The sequence below is a fragment of the Neolamprologus brichardi genome, chromosome 9, assembly GCF_056152115.1.
Source record: "Neolamprologus brichardi isolate AB-2024 chromosome 9, ASM5615211v1, whole genome shotgun sequence".
Taxonomy (NCBI): Eukaryota; Metazoa; Chordata; class Actinopteri; order Cichliformes; family Cichlidae; genus Neolamprologus; species Neolamprologus brichardi.
The window spans coordinates 40,532,835-40,548,703 of record NC_142112.1 but is presented as its reverse complement, the minus strand read 5'-3'; the positions used below and the strand labels follow the sequence as shown (position 1 = coordinate 40,548,703).

General features: G+C 46.4%; 1 protein-coding gene across 1 annotated transcript; it reads right to left on the bottom strand.

Moving 5' to 3' along the window:
• On the bottom strand, nucleotides 1-3,842 carry LOC148101676 (uncharacterized). Its single transcript, XM_087846715.1, has 6 exons — nucleotides 3,801-3,842; nucleotides 2,959-3,178; nucleotides 2,495-2,595; nucleotides 398-586; nucleotides 256-330; nucleotides 1-144 (listed from the first exon to the last, which is right to left on the bottom strand). Exons 2-6 carry the CDS (start codon nucleotides 3,176-3,178, stop codon nucleotides 1-3), a joined length of 729 nt encoding a protein of 242 aa, XP_087702841.1. The 5' UTR covers nucleotides 3,801-3,842.
• Nucleotides 3,843-15,869: the final 12,027 nt, after the last annotated feature.

Genomic DNA, 15,869 nt, shown 5'->3' with positions numbered 1-15,869 from the left:
TCAGCATTTTTCTGTGATTCTCACATTAACTAAGCATAAAAAGCTGAAGCCAACCTCAGAGTTCCCCGTAGTGAGGAAGAGTTTCCTCTGAGCCACAGCTGAGTTTGATGCGTCCACAAAGGAAGACTGACGGGAGGACAGACTCTGGGAGAAAGGCAGATATTAAAAGATATGAATACAAAGTGCAACAAACAGCAGATTATGAAGAGCGGTTAGACCTTCATGTGTCCGTCATTGAAATGTGATCAAAGTTACCTGTTTGACATCCTGATAGAAGAAAATCAGCTTCTTGGATCCGTTTGCAGCAAAGAATTCATGGATCAGACTGAACTGGAAGAATCAGACATTAATGACTCAAAGGTTCAACTCTGAGGAAGGATCACGTCTCTGAACTTACTCTGTCATCAGAGACGATGGCGTCTTCCACCGCCGCCTCCTCCAGGCTGCCGGCGTCTGCCAGCCTGCTCATCAGGTATTTATGTCGGGCATCCAGAGCTGCCCGCCGTTCCTCCTTCACGGCTCTCGCCTGTTTGGCTACTTCTCTCCTCGCCTCATTGGACAGCAGCGTCGTCCTTTTACCAGACACCTGGAGAAACATCAGCTCAGTCTACAGACGCAGAGACCAGCGAGAGCCAAACATCTGCAGGTTTCTGAGGACCACGTTTGACCCTGACTGGAGGCATCGATTCTGAGTGCGACTGCCTAAACTGAGCTACTGCCCCCCCTCCACTGAGACGTTCTCCTGTGATGTGTCATGGGGGGAAGTGTTCCTCACGGTTGGACTCGTGAGAAGTTCAGTCAGTTTATTCAAACTTTAAAACATTTTCAGTCTCTGGATTTCAGCAGAAACAAATGTGAACACAGCACTTTTTGATTGAGTATAAAAGGATGAAAGAGTCAGTGATCAGTAACATTGTTGCTGCCTGATGCTGTTGTAGAGCTGTCTGTGGATCCTCACGTTCCTGGAAGCCTTCCCTGGATTGCTCACATATCATTAACTTGTTTGTGTTCAGTAGAATCAGGTGTTGTGGATGCAGGTCGTAGCTGTGTGAGGCCTGTACAGTCAGCGCTGTGTGAGCGCTGTGTAACGTTAGCTTAGACTTCTTTCTGTTGTTATCATCCTTCAGGTTCATGTTGTTTTCATTGTGCATCACAGGAAGTGTGGCTGGCTGTTAGCCTCACAGCTCATGGAGAGTTGCTGCTGCTCTGCCTCCTTTTTGATGTTTCTGCTCTTTGTGGCTTTGTGTTACTTTGTGTCGTGTCTGAAACAAAGTGAGTCCATGTTACTAACTGTAGTCTCTGTCTCGTGCACAGCTGACTGTTGTCTGAATGAAAGTATTTTTGTACTTTGTGTAATCTGTTGGGTCTTTGAGCCCTTTTTAAACAGCATATGAGCCATATGTATGTGTGTATATGAAAGGTTGTTTGTAATACATAAAACTGTTGCTTATTCTAGAGCTGCTGCTGTGCCTGATTGGTCGACTCGCTCTAAACTGAAGGTTGATTCTTTTGGTTTTTTACATGTTGTCAATAAACCAACTTCTTTATGATTTGAACGGCGTCTCTGACGTGTCACAGGCCTGTCAGCTTTCTTGGTGGTTGGTACAGTTTTGAGCTTCATGCTCTGGCTGTTGTTGGGTTTTCCTCTTTCATATTAAAGCTTTTGTCCTACATTTGCTCTAAAGTCTAATTCTAATCCCAGCACTGTGTCTGGGTGTGTGATGGTTGTTTTCCTGCTCTTTCTCATGAAACAGTCACAACATTGGCAGTCCAACTTTCACTCTTTGCTGCGTTTGCTGCAGCTGCAGTGAACATGGTGCCGTTTGCCTTTAACAAAGTTGTGCACAAAGGCTTTTTCTCTAGCAGACAGCTGTGTGGCTAAAAGTCAGATCATTTTTTACCACCTCAGTCACACTGGACTGAAACAAGAGTGAAACTAGGAAGAATCAGAGTTTGTCCAGTGACTGCACTGATTTTCTTCATATTCACAAACTGATTCTAAGTAGTTGCATCAGCCAGCTAATCACCCGGACACTGAGCGTCCAACACGCTCCCTGAAGGAAACGATTACATCCTCCAAACAATCCCAATCTGTCTCTGAATGACTGGAATTATTCTCTGATTGGTGAATAACTGGAATTTATCAATGCAGACACGTTGCCAACATGATGAAGTCAGTCTGAGTCTCTTTGGCTAACTTAACTCAAGTGGTTGCCGACTATTCTGGTTATATTCCCATATAACAGCAGGGTTGCTGAGCACCTCTGTCACTCTGCACTTATGTTCCCAGTTCTCTTTGTGGAGGAATTTTCCAGGAATTCCTGGGACCAGCTTTCCATGAGAGACCCGATCAGGAGCGACTGTCCTGGACACTCCCAGCATCACAGGGACTCACAAACCCGTCTACCACAGTGACTGATCGTCACAGGCCCACATGTAGCTTTAGATCACACGTGTGCACTTCCTGTGGTCACTGCTGGAACTCTAGACTCACCGAGGGGCCAGTGGTTGGTGAGGCAGCAGCAGCTGAAGTCATGTGACTAATGGCTCTCAGGTTCTGTCCTCCTATTGGCCGGTGTCCTTCACCTGTCACACCTGGTCCAGAAAGAGTGAGAATGTTCAGAGCTTTAATGGAAAAGAATATTATTCCATATAAAAGGCCTGTAACAAGTATTGTAGTGTTAATCAGGATGAAGTCCATCATGAACACTTCAGAGTGCTTCAGACAGTCGGTGTTTCATCCACAGAGCCTCCAGTCTGCATATCAAAGGATCCTGAGGAATGACAGTGACCCCGAGTTCCCCTCATTACATTCATGTGTGTGACTGTGAGGAAAAGGTGATTGTATGAACGTGTGTGAGCGAGTGAATGAGGCTTGTATCACAGTGGAGATAATGTCAGCGGCACAAGCTGGACGCTGCAGGTGTCACATGTGAATCTGTGCATCAGTGTCTGCACCTTTGTGGAGGTGAAGCTCAGGAGGTTTGTTCAAAGCTCTGTCTGCTCCATCTTTCTTTCCCTCAGGCCTCTCCAGATCAGGAAGGAGGTCCTGTTCTCCTTCTCCCTCCTGGACTTCTGGATCCAGGGAAGGATCAAAGTCTCTCAGCCCAGCATCAGAGCTTCTGGCTGGGGGAGGACTGGAAGTTTCAGCTGGAGGCTGAGAGCCTGGATCTGCCATCTGAGTCACAATTCAAATATTCTCAGTAATCTCATTTTGAAAGCTCATTCATTTGGACTGAATGTGGGACAGGAGCACATCTGTACTGCTTCAGCTGGACCTCTAACAGCACTTTGTAAATGTTGGACTGTTTGATCTTCCAGCTGCTTCATGAAGCTGCAGATCTTTTCATTGGGTAACAGTTCTGACTGCAGCATGCGCTGCTCTTAAACCTGCAGCTATAGTTGTGCATTAATAACCTTCACAGATGTCCAGGTTACCCCTGCTGTGTGCTCTGATGCACATGTGCTGAACTCCTTTATTCACACAGCCACGTGTTTCTCACCTGCTACCAATGAAAGCTGCTAGTTTTTAAATAAGAAGAGATTTTACACAAAGCTTTTTCTCTTTTTTAATGTTTAATATAAACATTTCAATAATTTCCTTTTTTCTTACATTTGACTGATGGTATCATCTTTCTGTGAAACTGTGCTGCCATCATCTATCATAAGACCACAGATAAAATGCAGATAAATGTGGTGTTAATAAAGCTCCCAAATAAAAACAAGACTCAGTGATAATAATGAGACGATGTTTCATCAGATCAGAAACCAGCAGGGTTATAATACCTGTGCTGACTCACCTGTGTGCGTCTGTCTGAGGACGAGTCTCTGATACTCTGGGACCAACCGGTGAAGTCAGACTAACAGTGGAAACAGGAAGTGAATGAAAGTTTGACTGTCTCCATGGTAACCCAGGCCGGGGGATTGTGTGTGTTTCTTAGTGACTCTGTAACCAAACACACAACAAAGCTGCCTCCTCTGTGGCTGTTAATTCATTTATTTCAGCCACTGAAATCATTTCCAATGATGTCGAAGATTCAAAAAGACATAAAAATACACAGTATGTATATATATATATATATATATATATATATATATATATATATATATATATATATATATATGAATGAATGTCGGCCTCCCGGTCAGCTATCGAGCTGGTGGGTAACAGACGTCTCCAAAAACGTTGGAGCACTTTTGCAAATATGTGATATCTTGACAAACCGAGCAGATATTTGAAGTTTACACTCCTACATTCTCAAACAGGAGCCCCAGCAGAGATGGATGGCTGGCGCGGCTCTCCGGAGCCCCCAGTCAGAGCAGATGCAGGGCCAGCAGGGGTGGAGGCCCCTGGCTGAGGCAGCTGAAGCTGTGGGTGGCTGTCAGCCAGCTCAGGATGCCTTTTGGGGTGCAGCAGCATAAACTCCTCAGCAGGCTGGGTAAGCTTGCGTGAGCTCTCTGTGGAGGCTGTTGCAGCTGACTCACCCGAGCGGTGCAAACTTAGTTACCTTCAAGGCTCCAGAGTCAGCTGAGGTCAGCAGCTCAGCCTCTGGGGAGGCCCTGGGGAGGTTACAATCCCTGGAACAGCCAGGTCTCTACAACCAGAAACAGTCTTTGCATGTGCAGCTTCAGAACCAGACTTGAAGTTCCAGTTAGTGTCCGATGTCCCAGAAACACTCAGGTGCTCACTGAGCAATCTCTTGAGGCCAACACTCAGAAAGTAAAACAGTCTCTGAGCCTTTGTGGGAACATTTATCGTCTGTGCTGGAAAGGTGGAAACATCTGGGAGATGCAGCCTTAACACACTGGGTTTCACACGTCCTTGGAGGCAGCTCACTAAACTCAGGGATGCAGACAAAATCAGCACTTGCAGGAACACAATGTGCCCTCTCACAATGAGCTTGGAAGCAGAAACTGAGTTTTCCTCACTGACTGTTTTAGACAGTATTGTGGGAGCAACACAAAAAGCAGCTTCAGCTGGAAACACACAGTTTAGTGTCTTTGCTGCTCGCTTTAAGTCACAATAAACAGAAAACTCATTGTGTCTCATGTCAGAATCAAATCACTCATATACAGGAAAGGAAGAGGCGGAGCTTATTTCCTGCAGGGAGAGGTTAGCAGTCTGTGTCTTTCTCATTTCTGACTCCTAAAGAGCTGAAAAACACAGGCTGTTATTGGCTGGCTGACACTGGGATTAATGTCCTTGAAGCCAGCAGTCTTTAATGTCCAGCTTCAGAACGGGCAGGTGAAAAACAGTCCTTTATGTTCTCTGATGTTCAATCAACTGTCCTGATTACTGAGGGAGCAGAGAAAGTGTCTCCATCACTCACCACAGCTGGATGCTCTGAAATCCTGGAATCCAGCTGTGGAGAGGAGCGCCGGCGGCGTGGACGCAGTTTAGTAATCAGGGAACGGGAGACAGGAAGGAAACACAGCTGGGACCAATTACACACACGAGACAGGAAACAGTAACACAGGACTGTCAAAGTAAAACAGGAAATACAGAGTCCAAAGTAAGGAGACGTGGGACACAGTGAAGACACAGAAACAGAAACCAGAACTATAATCACAAAACTCAGAAACATAAAGAGTGAATCAGCTGATTCAGTGTTTGTGACAAAAACATGGATCCTGGTTAATAAGTTGTGTTTGTTTGTTTCTGTATTATTTTGTGTATCGTTCTCATGAGCTGTTGTTTTTTCACTGAAATATTATTTAATTGTTTTAAGCTTTTTGTTGACTTTGAAGTGCTTAAGTTGATATTTTTGAACATTTAATTTGTTCGATTATTGTAGAGTGGATAAAACTGTCAAACACAGCTGCTTCCAGCATGGCCGGAGGAGAGGTGGCCGAGCAGACGCACAACACACACAGCTCACAGGTTTGCATTTCTAGATATTGCAGATGTTGCAGAAATTGACAGTAAAGAACTCAGAGATCCAGCGCTGTCTCCTGCCCCTGATTTATACACCACAACACAACGACAGGCGTAACTCACACAAACGGGTAACATGATGCTCAGATGCTTTGGACACAGAATGATGAAGATGGACTCTGTGAGCGCCGTGGTAAGCTCAGACTTCCTGTCATGTGACCTCTGCCCTGGGTCACGGAGCCGTCTCCCAGCACAGAGGACCTCGTCTCTGTGATGTCACTGTCTCAGAGCTCGTGGTCGTGAGCGTAGACGAACCCCCACCCCGAGACCATACTGCGGCCTGTGACTCATCACAGCCGCAGACCAGCGTGAGGTCATCACTCAACTACAACCTCTCAGCTGCACCGTCGGGTTCAGCTGTGGAGTCCAGCACAGAGCAGGTCAGGACTCGTACCTGATGCTCTCAGCTCGGCAAACGCCGTCTGCTCCACAGTGACCTCACGTCTCCCTGAGTGGGTAAAGCTCCGCCCCTGAGCTCCACGCACACACCTGCTTTCATAAGCTGCTGCTGCTGCAGCGAGCTCACCTGTGGGCAGAAGGAGAAACGAGAAGGAGAGAGAACGCTCCAAGCGTGCCGCGGTCATCTAATGTTACAGCACATCATCATCAACACACGGATGACACGAGACGGCCACACGCAAAAATGAATGCCTAACCCCTCCCCTAAACCTGACCATAACCTAGTTGTAACCCTGACACTGAAACCACATTTTGAGCCTCAAAAGGGCCTTTAAACTTGTGAGGACCGGGTTGTGTGTCCTCTACTATACCTGTGCACAAGTACCAACCCGGTCCTCACAAGGATAGCTAGACAGGAACACACACACACACAGGACTTTCAGTCCCAGTGTTGATCCCTCACGTCACACACAGACGTTCACACTTTCACAATAAGAGCTGAGGCGATCTCTGTCTGAGACACAAATAGAAAAATTAAAGTTTTCATCATTTTCCACATTTCATGAAGCCGAAGCGCTGAAAGCCCAGATCCTCCTGACACCTGCTGCTTCAGCTCCCAGTGATTTAAGGACTCGTGTGTGAGGCATCAGCAGGACGTTTAAACCGGCGAGCTGTTTCTGTGGCGTCTGTGAGACAGAAACCTCAGCTGTCAGAGTCAGCTCACACGCTCAGAGCTGATCGAAGCTCGTTACGGACGAGCGTGTTAAAGCCACAGACGCTCAGCTGGTTTCTCCCTGTGCTGGGAGCCTGTCAGAGGTCGAGTGGTCACTACATCACGCACCGAAGTGCAGAGCAGCACTTCCACTGCAGGAGGAGCTGTGTGGCTGCTCCTGCATGCAGAACTGCAAAGATACAAATCTCACTGGAGTTCCTGAAGTTTACTGTCAGGGACTGAAGGGACTCAGCCATCCTGCAAAGACTGAAGGGTGCCAATGCCTGAAACAGCAACAACAAACGAGGACGTCAGGATCAGGTGTGTGGAGGGACGGACTCAGGTAGAGTCCCGTTTCTGCACAAAAACCAAACCACACACATACACAGAGGAGAGTTGCTGTAACTGCAGCAGGTTTCTGGCCCCTTTGTGACACATCTGCTTTAAACGGGATGAATCAGAGGGTGCAGGTTAGTCCCAGGTGAGTGAAAGCAGGAGCACACCTGGCTGTGGAAGCCCTGTGATGTCACCATGGTCACCTGTGTCACTGAGAGCTGAAACGAGGTGAGACGTGGACACAGAGCAGGAAGCAGGTCAGTGGTGCTCTGAGGAAACCAGGTTACTGCAGAAAGGAGGCGAGTGAATGTTCTCCTCTTTGTTTCTCTCTCTCCTCATTCATACTATAGCTCGATTGCCCCGCCAGCTGCTTATATAACAGCTTTATGTAAACGTGTATAAGACAGCAGCTGGCCTTGTGACAGAGACAGAGCGAGGAGGAGGAAGTCTCCTCCGTCTCCATCAAACTGTCACAAATACTTCATGTAAACTTGTGAAACAAAGCAAACTAAAATTAGAGACATGCAAGACTGCGCCTCCTCACGCTGCGCGCCTCGTCACGCTGCACGCCTCCTCACGCTGCACGCCTCCTCACGCTGCACGCCTCGTCACGCTGCACGCCTCCTCACGCTGTACGCCTCCTCACGCTGCACGCCTCCTCACGCTGCACGCCTCCTCACGCTGCACGCCTCCTCACGCTGTACGCCTCCTCACGCTGCACGCCTCCTCACGCTGCACGCCTCGTCACGCTGCACACATCCTCACGATGTACTAGGGCTGGGTTTTTATAATCGATTTATCGATTAAAACCGATTCTGGCTTGGATAACGTGAAATCGATTCATTAAAATCCTGAATCGATTTTTTAATATAATTTTATTTTGCCCGAAATGCCAGAATCTCAGGTGAAACCTCAAAACTTCAACAACCACCAAACAGCTAGAACAGTTTGTCTGTGAAGGTTCTCAGTCATCCAGGTCATCGTAGTCAAAGGAGCTTGCAAAGAAACGTGTCTGGACTTCTTTAAGTTGCTTGAAGACGTTTCACCTTCATCCGAGAAGCTTCTTCAGTTCGAAGGTCAAATGGTGGAGAGTCCCAGATATAAACCTAGTGGGAGTTTCCCCCCACAGAGGGACAAAAGGACCCCCTGATGATCCTCTAATCGCCTGAGCCAAGGTGTGAAACTGGGTGTGGGTCCCAATCAGCCAGAGTTTCAGGTGAGCTCATTGTGAAACCTGGCCCCACCTTATCATGTGATTTCCTGAGGTCAGATGGCCCAGGGTGTGAGTGGGCGTTAAGGCGTCTGGGGAGGGAACTCAAAACTGGATTATAGATGCAGAGAGTTGGTGTCGTAAACCACCGCCTCTGTTCAAAGATGGTCGCTCACAGTGGACATAGATGCTTCTTTCACTCCTCTTTCAAACCATCTGTCCTCTCTGTCCAACATGTGAACATTGGCATCCTCAAAGAGTGACCTTTGACCTTTAGATGCAGATGGACAGCTGAGTCTTGTCCTGTGGAGGTGGCTCTTCTGTGTTGTGCCATGCGTGGCCAAACACTTCACAAGCGCATGGCACAACATAGCGAGCGAGGGGGAACATGTGGCTTCAGCAAGTCAGATAAGTAGACAGGAGCCAGACCATTTAATGATTTAAAAACCAATAAAAGGACTTTAAAACAAACCCTAAATTCAATGGGAAGCCAATGCAAGGAATCGAGAAGGTAGTCCTGCTTACGCCTCGGCCGGTGTCCCTCTCCCCTCGGGCGTACCAGCCCATTCCACATGTGGCTACTTCTTGGGCCTTGTGGCGGGACCGCTTTTCTCCTTGCTGTAACATCTGCTAGACGGATTAGCGAGCTGCAGGCGCTGTCGGTCCATCGTTACTGCTGCAGATGGCTGCCGGACGGTCAAGGGGTGGTCCTTGGGGTTGATTGAGCTACAATCAGCTCCCACTGGCGGTCTGGATCAGGAGGAGGTGCAGCGTCTCCGGGCCCTGTGCCCCATTCGTGCGCTGGCGCTATAGTTTGCTCGTACTCAGGCATTTCGTTCCACGGACCAACTGTTCGTCTCGTTCCATCCCGGGTTGCTCGGCAGGTCCTTGTCCAGGCCCCAGTTGTCCTGCTTACGCCTCGGCCGGTGTCCCTCTCCCCTCGGGCGTACCAGCCCATTCCACATGTGGCGTGGCTACTTCTTGGGCCTTGTGGAGGGGCGCCTCCCTCTCCACTATCTGTGCAGCAGCTACGTGGTCCTCGGCCACCACCTTTACGCGGTTTTACCACTTGAATGTGGGGTCCAGCCCGTCCTTCGGGGACCGAGTGCTGGGTGCCCTAGCCTTCCCAGCTTCTGCGGGCTGCCCGGGTGCGGCCGGTTGTTGCCGGACCAGCTCGGGCCACTCTTGCGCCTTGCGGACTGTGCCTCCTTCCCCCGGCTTGGCCTTCGCATCTGGCTCGGCCCTGACCGGGGTGGGATGTTTATATGTATATTTGTAAATAGTATATTGGTCATTCACTCTCTGCGGTTCGGTTGCACTGTCTCCTCGCGGGGTGTCTTACAGAGTTACCCCGTACATATTAAATATGTAACGGTGTGGAGAGAGAGTCTCAATATGCTAGAGAACGTACGGTTACGGTGTAACCTTGGTTCTCTTAGTGAGAGACTATCTCTCCACCGTCAGGCCCCTCGGAAACGCGTTACGATCAAACTATCACCGGTGTCATGTCTGCACAGCTGTTTTATACGTGAGCTATGGGGTGTAGCCGGGCGTGCCGGAGTGTCTTAAAGAAATATCCACACGCCACGACCAAGGGGGGTCGTACCCCGTACATATGGAATATGTAACGGTGTGGAGAGATAGTCTCGGTTTACCAGAACCGTACGTTCTCGTAAACACAGCAATTCAGTTGACCATAAGCACCTATGCAAGGCCTCATTTCTGTCAGGTGTGAGCTCAGGCATGGCCCACTGGCCCACTAATATAGCACCTGGCCTCGTTAACATGAAAAGCAAAGCCAAATCCGAACCAATCTATTTGAAAATGTTAGCATTCCTCTAAAACAAACCAGGGAGAATCACACGTGCTGCCCGTCCTCCAGCTGGCTGCTGTTTGCTGCACCACTTGCTTAGTGTCTTCTTAAATCACTACTTGAATCTCTGCTGTAGGCTAATCGAACTACTGTGTGTGTAAATGGCAACTCAGTCTTCTCAGACTCTTTACTAGTGATGGCCTGCTTGAAGCTGACGCCCTGCTGGCAACTGAAGGAACAACAACAACAAATGTGAGCTGTGGTAGAAGGTCCTCGTTAACTGGAAGAAAACCTGATCTATCCTGACCTTATTTGAACCTTTCAAACCTTTTTCTTCTTAACCTTCATCAAACCTTGACATTTCTTTGACCATTAAACTTAAGGCTTCGATGAAACCTTAGTTTAAACCTTTTTGACCAACTTGTAATTCCAACTTTCTGCATTAAACATGTATCTTATCATATTAACACTCGATCAATTTGACTGAGAGAACAACAAACAAAGAAATGCAACAAGAGTTTGATAAGAAGAGGTTTTACAGAGAAATGATTCCCCTGAAGACAAAATAGGAACCACATCCTGCATAAACTTCGTAAAGTTTCATTAACAGATAGAACAATGGACTTCAAACTTCCCCCAAAACAACAGAAACACATTAGAAGATAATGAATTACTTAGACTACGATTTAATATGAATGAGAACATGTTCATAAATGGATGAAAGCAAAGATTTCATCAATCCCTGATTTAGAGACAACAGAACATTTGGTTTGATTTCACAAGATAAGAATGACGACTGAGTGGGAAGATTGTTTTATGTTTAGTCAAATCTTTCATACACAAAAGTAGGATTACAAAACCATCCCCTAAGTTTGGTGTTTTATTCAAGGAATTCAAATTATAGAAGAAATGACATCAAGAAAACAAACCCCCAAAACTCTCTAATACTCTAAAGCATCTGATTTGGATACCTGAGATCAAATATATCTCCGCCTGGGTTTGTTTTCTTCCCATTTATGGCTTTAATTTAGTGTTACATCCTGTTTGTTTGCTTCCATCTGTATACACGTCCATATTCACTATTATGTTTCTATTCTTACATTGCTGGGTAATCAATGTTCCCTCTGCTAACTGATTTGACCTTTTGTGTCTTACAATGAAACCTGTCATATTTGTTTCTGCGCCTAAAAAATAAGAATAAAACAAGTTTTCCATGCTGAAACACAGCTCCACCTCCTGCAGTTCTCCCTCTGAACCACTAGATGTCTGTTATCTAAATGAAGACGTGCAGCACAGCAACCACAGCAGATACTGCAAACAGTATTTCTTATAACTCAGCAGTATAATGCATCATAAAACAATATCATTCATTCACAATAAATCAGCAGTCTAATGTAATGCAGATCAGTTTACCAAATGTAATAGTTATCACCTTCTTCTAATTCAGGAGAATAATGCAAACTAAAACTACATAATAATTCACAATCTTTAATTAGGGGTCTAACATGGCATAAAGTAATATTATAATCCGACACTCTGCAGCACTGACAGTCATCTGCACTTCATTCCTCTGTCAGTCACTGCTGGATGAAGCTCTCCTCTCCACCTCCCAGTAACATGGCCCAGTCAGAGCGTCTCTACACACAAGCTGCTGCTGCTTCAACCTCTCTGGATCATCAGGACACAGCTGCTCCTCTCTCAGCACACACACCGTCCTGTTTACCATCATCAGCTCCACCTGCAGAGAGAAGGAGGAAGAGCAGAGGAGATAAACGAGTGTTTCCAGAGACTCTTCATCAGCTGTCAGTCAGTGATGCAGCACATCCAGTATAAAGAGCAGCAGGGACTTCAGTGCTGGGACTGGACTAGGACTCATTGTTGCTTCACTTTCTCTAATCTTTGGATTTTTATTGAAGGTGATGGAAATGTTTTTCCCTCCTAGTTTGAGTTTGGACTTTCATTCGTTAGAAGAACCTTGGTGTGTCCACGCTGAGCTCTGTAGGAACCCCAACAACAAGCCCAACAATCCAGATGGACGTTCCAGCTGTTAACTGGAGGAATTCCATCCAAACATCTGCTCTCACTAAATTCTTCCTCACCTACAGACTGTGTTCTTCACTGCTTTAAACTTGGAAATCAATGCAGTCATTGGTCTGCGTGCTGCTTTGTTCAGAGAGCTGATTGGCTGTTGACAGCGTTTGATCAGAGCGTGTCAGCCGTTACTATGGTGACCATGAAGGTGAGAAACAGGAAGTGTTTGTGTCCAATCCTGAAGCCTGTCACCGTTCTCCTCTCACAGCTTCACTGAGAAGCTGCAGCTTTACAGGAAACACTGGATCTTTGTTTCATACTGACTGTGTTTAGTACAATACTGCTGACAGCACCACCCACTCACTCCATCACTCTACTTACTCCAGAGTCTCCAGTCTGTAGTCTGGACTGTTCTTAAGATCAGACAGCTGCTCCAAATCTGAATGCCACAGGTTGTTAAGGTGTAGGTTCAGCTCTCTCAGATGGGAGGGGTTGGACTTCAGCGCTGCTGCCAGATAATCACAGCTGATCTCTGACAAATCACAGAGCTCCAATCTGTATAAAGAATGAAAGATGTAAGTTTATTAGACAAAGTGCTTGAAATCATTCAGTGTTTCATCATCTGTTCAGAGCTGAAGAAGGTTCAGAATGTAGAAGTTTAGAAAATGGAAACTCCAAACAGCTGAAGCCAACAGGAAGCAGCTTCAAACAGGAAACTGTGCAGAGTTTCAGACTATATGTCCTGATGCAGCCAGTTGGATTTTGGAGATTTGAATCTCTGTTCTGTGACTAAGTCCTTGAATCATTTCTTCCAGTTGGTCCAACAAGACAGACTAAGTATTGGACATGTGTTGTGGCTCCATTAGGGGAGCTTCTAAATGTGATGTGATGGCCCCTCTGGGTCTGTCAGGTCACAGCACTGAAGAGAGCTCAAACTGGGCACACAGGTGTTCCAGTCTGGACCAAAGACTCTGTACTGGGACTGAGGGACTGCTTTGACTGCACCCACTGGGACTTTTTAAAGGCTCATGTTCTCACTTAGATCATCGATTTCTACTGACATTTCTTTCTGGGAAAAATGGGGATTACTTTGGAAACAGGAAGTATTTTCCCCAATAAGCAGCCCTGGATTAGTAAATCACTCCAACATGTTCTCAGGCAGAAGAAGCTGTCTTGTTATGAGGGAGAGAAGAAAAAGATTGAGGCACAGAAACTTGTTGAAAGAGAGATAAAGCAGCTAAAATCAGGTGTAAAAGTAAAGCAGAGGATGAGCTGAATAAAGGACACTCAAGGCTGGCTTGGAAAGGAATGAAGTCCATGGTGGGGATGCAGAACAAGGAGCAAAGATGAATGTGATGCTGAATCAGCAGAAGACTTGGACTCATTTGATTCCAGCTTTGATATCATTGATTTCAATGAAGAGCTTTGTGATTGTAGCAAAGGGCTGGTAGCTCTGAGAGTCCCACTGATGAGGTGTTTGTGTGGAAATCTCTTAGTGGGACCAAAGAGAGAAAAAGCCCTGGTCCTGATGCTGTGGGAGGGAAATGATTGAAGTGTGCTGTGAGGAACTGACTGGGAGATTTTCACACATTTTCCAGTCCTCCTTGGAACAACAGGAAGTTCCCAGCATATGGAAACAAAGGTTAAGTGTCCTATGGCACTCAGTGATGATGGTGCTGTGGCCCCACCACCTCCACCTCTTTGTAAAGGAACTAACTGGAATCTGAAGCTTCAAATGGAACTAAGACTTCCTCCACTAGGTGGCAGTGTCTGATGAGAAAGTGTTAGTGGAGCTGGCCTGGAGTCAGAAACAGGAAGATGCAGGATTTGGGCTGAAATGGGGAAAGTGGTTCGCACTAGTGCCTTAAAGCAAGAAGGTTGTAGGTTGAAGCTTGTTGGCCTTTCTGTGGAGGTTGGATGTTCTCCCACAGTCCAATGAAATGCTGCTTAGGTTCATTGGTGCTTCTAAATTGGCTGTAGGTGTGGATGTGAGAGAGTGCTTCTCTGTCTCTCTCTGTTGGCCCTGTGATGGACTGCTCACCTGTGCAGGTGGACCACGCCTCTTGCCCTATGACAGCTAGGGCACAGGCTGCAGCCCTGTGAGCCTAAGCTGAATAAACAGTTAGCAAAAATGACCCATAGATGGCCTGAAATCCCCCAGTTAGCAGTTTGGTAGATAGCTATGACATGCTAATCCCATCCAGCAGCTGTATTCTACCTGTAAGCTGATCCCTGCTGAGCCAAAGCACTTTTTCATATACAAATTACAACCTTTAATAGAAACCTATTGGTCAGCATCTTATTAGCCTGCTGTTAGCTTCATTCCACAGAAAACTGAGAGAAACTAACAGAGTTGATAAAGAATAAAGAGAAATGTGCTGATTTAAAGCCTTTGAAGTGCTTCAGATGATCTGTGTCCACTTCTGTCCACTCATTCATTCATGTAAGCTTTCTAATGCAGCTTTGATCTTCACAGTCTGCTTCATGAAACTCATCCTAACCCTGAATGTCAGAGTGTTCCTCCTTCTCTTTCCCATCATTCATGCTGGCAGTGGAGGAGATTTGGATGTTGGACTGTGTTTTGGATGATGTGTGTATGTTTGTGTTGGACTGCTGTCTGTAAAGCAAACGCACATTTTGCTTTGGATTTCAGTGTCACACAGACTTTAAGGTGGAATGAAGAGTTGGAGAGTTTCACAGTGAATCATCCAGTGGAGGATTTTTCTTTTTCTTTGAAGGTTTGAAATGTGAACATTGTTCTGCTGCAGTCAATGGACTAAACCAGAGAAGAAGAAAACAGACTTTACCATGAAGATCCTCAGTGTGGATCAGTATAATATCAGCCTGATGTCTGCAGTTTAGTGTCAGCACAACTTTCACATCATATTCATCTCAGCACAACTAAAACATGCTGACTGACCTCAGAGTTTCAAGTTTACATCCTGGACTCTTCAGGAAACCACACAGATGCTTCACTCCTGGATCCGGCAGCTTGTCGTTCCAGCTCAGGTCCAGCTCTCTCAGATGGGAGGGGTTGGACTTCAGTGCTGCTGCCAGATAATCACAGCTGATCTCTGACAAACCACAGCGCTTCAATCTGTATAAAGAATGAAAGATGTAAGTTTATTAGACAAAGAGCTTGAAATCATTCAGTGTTTCATCATCTGTTCAGAGCTGAAGAAGGTTCAGAATGTAGAAGTTTAGAAAATGGAAACTCCAAACAGCTGAAGCCAACAGGAAGCAGCTTCAAACAAACACAACAAGAGAAAAAACTCTGAATGTTTCACATTAAAGTCGTACATTTCTCATAAAAACAGGACAAAGACTTGAAAAAGTCTCCAAAAGTTGATTCTGTTCATCTGGACGTAGCGTTTTGTGGGAGAAACGTTTCGTCATCATCAGGTGACGTCTTCAGTCTCAGCTGACTGCAGGT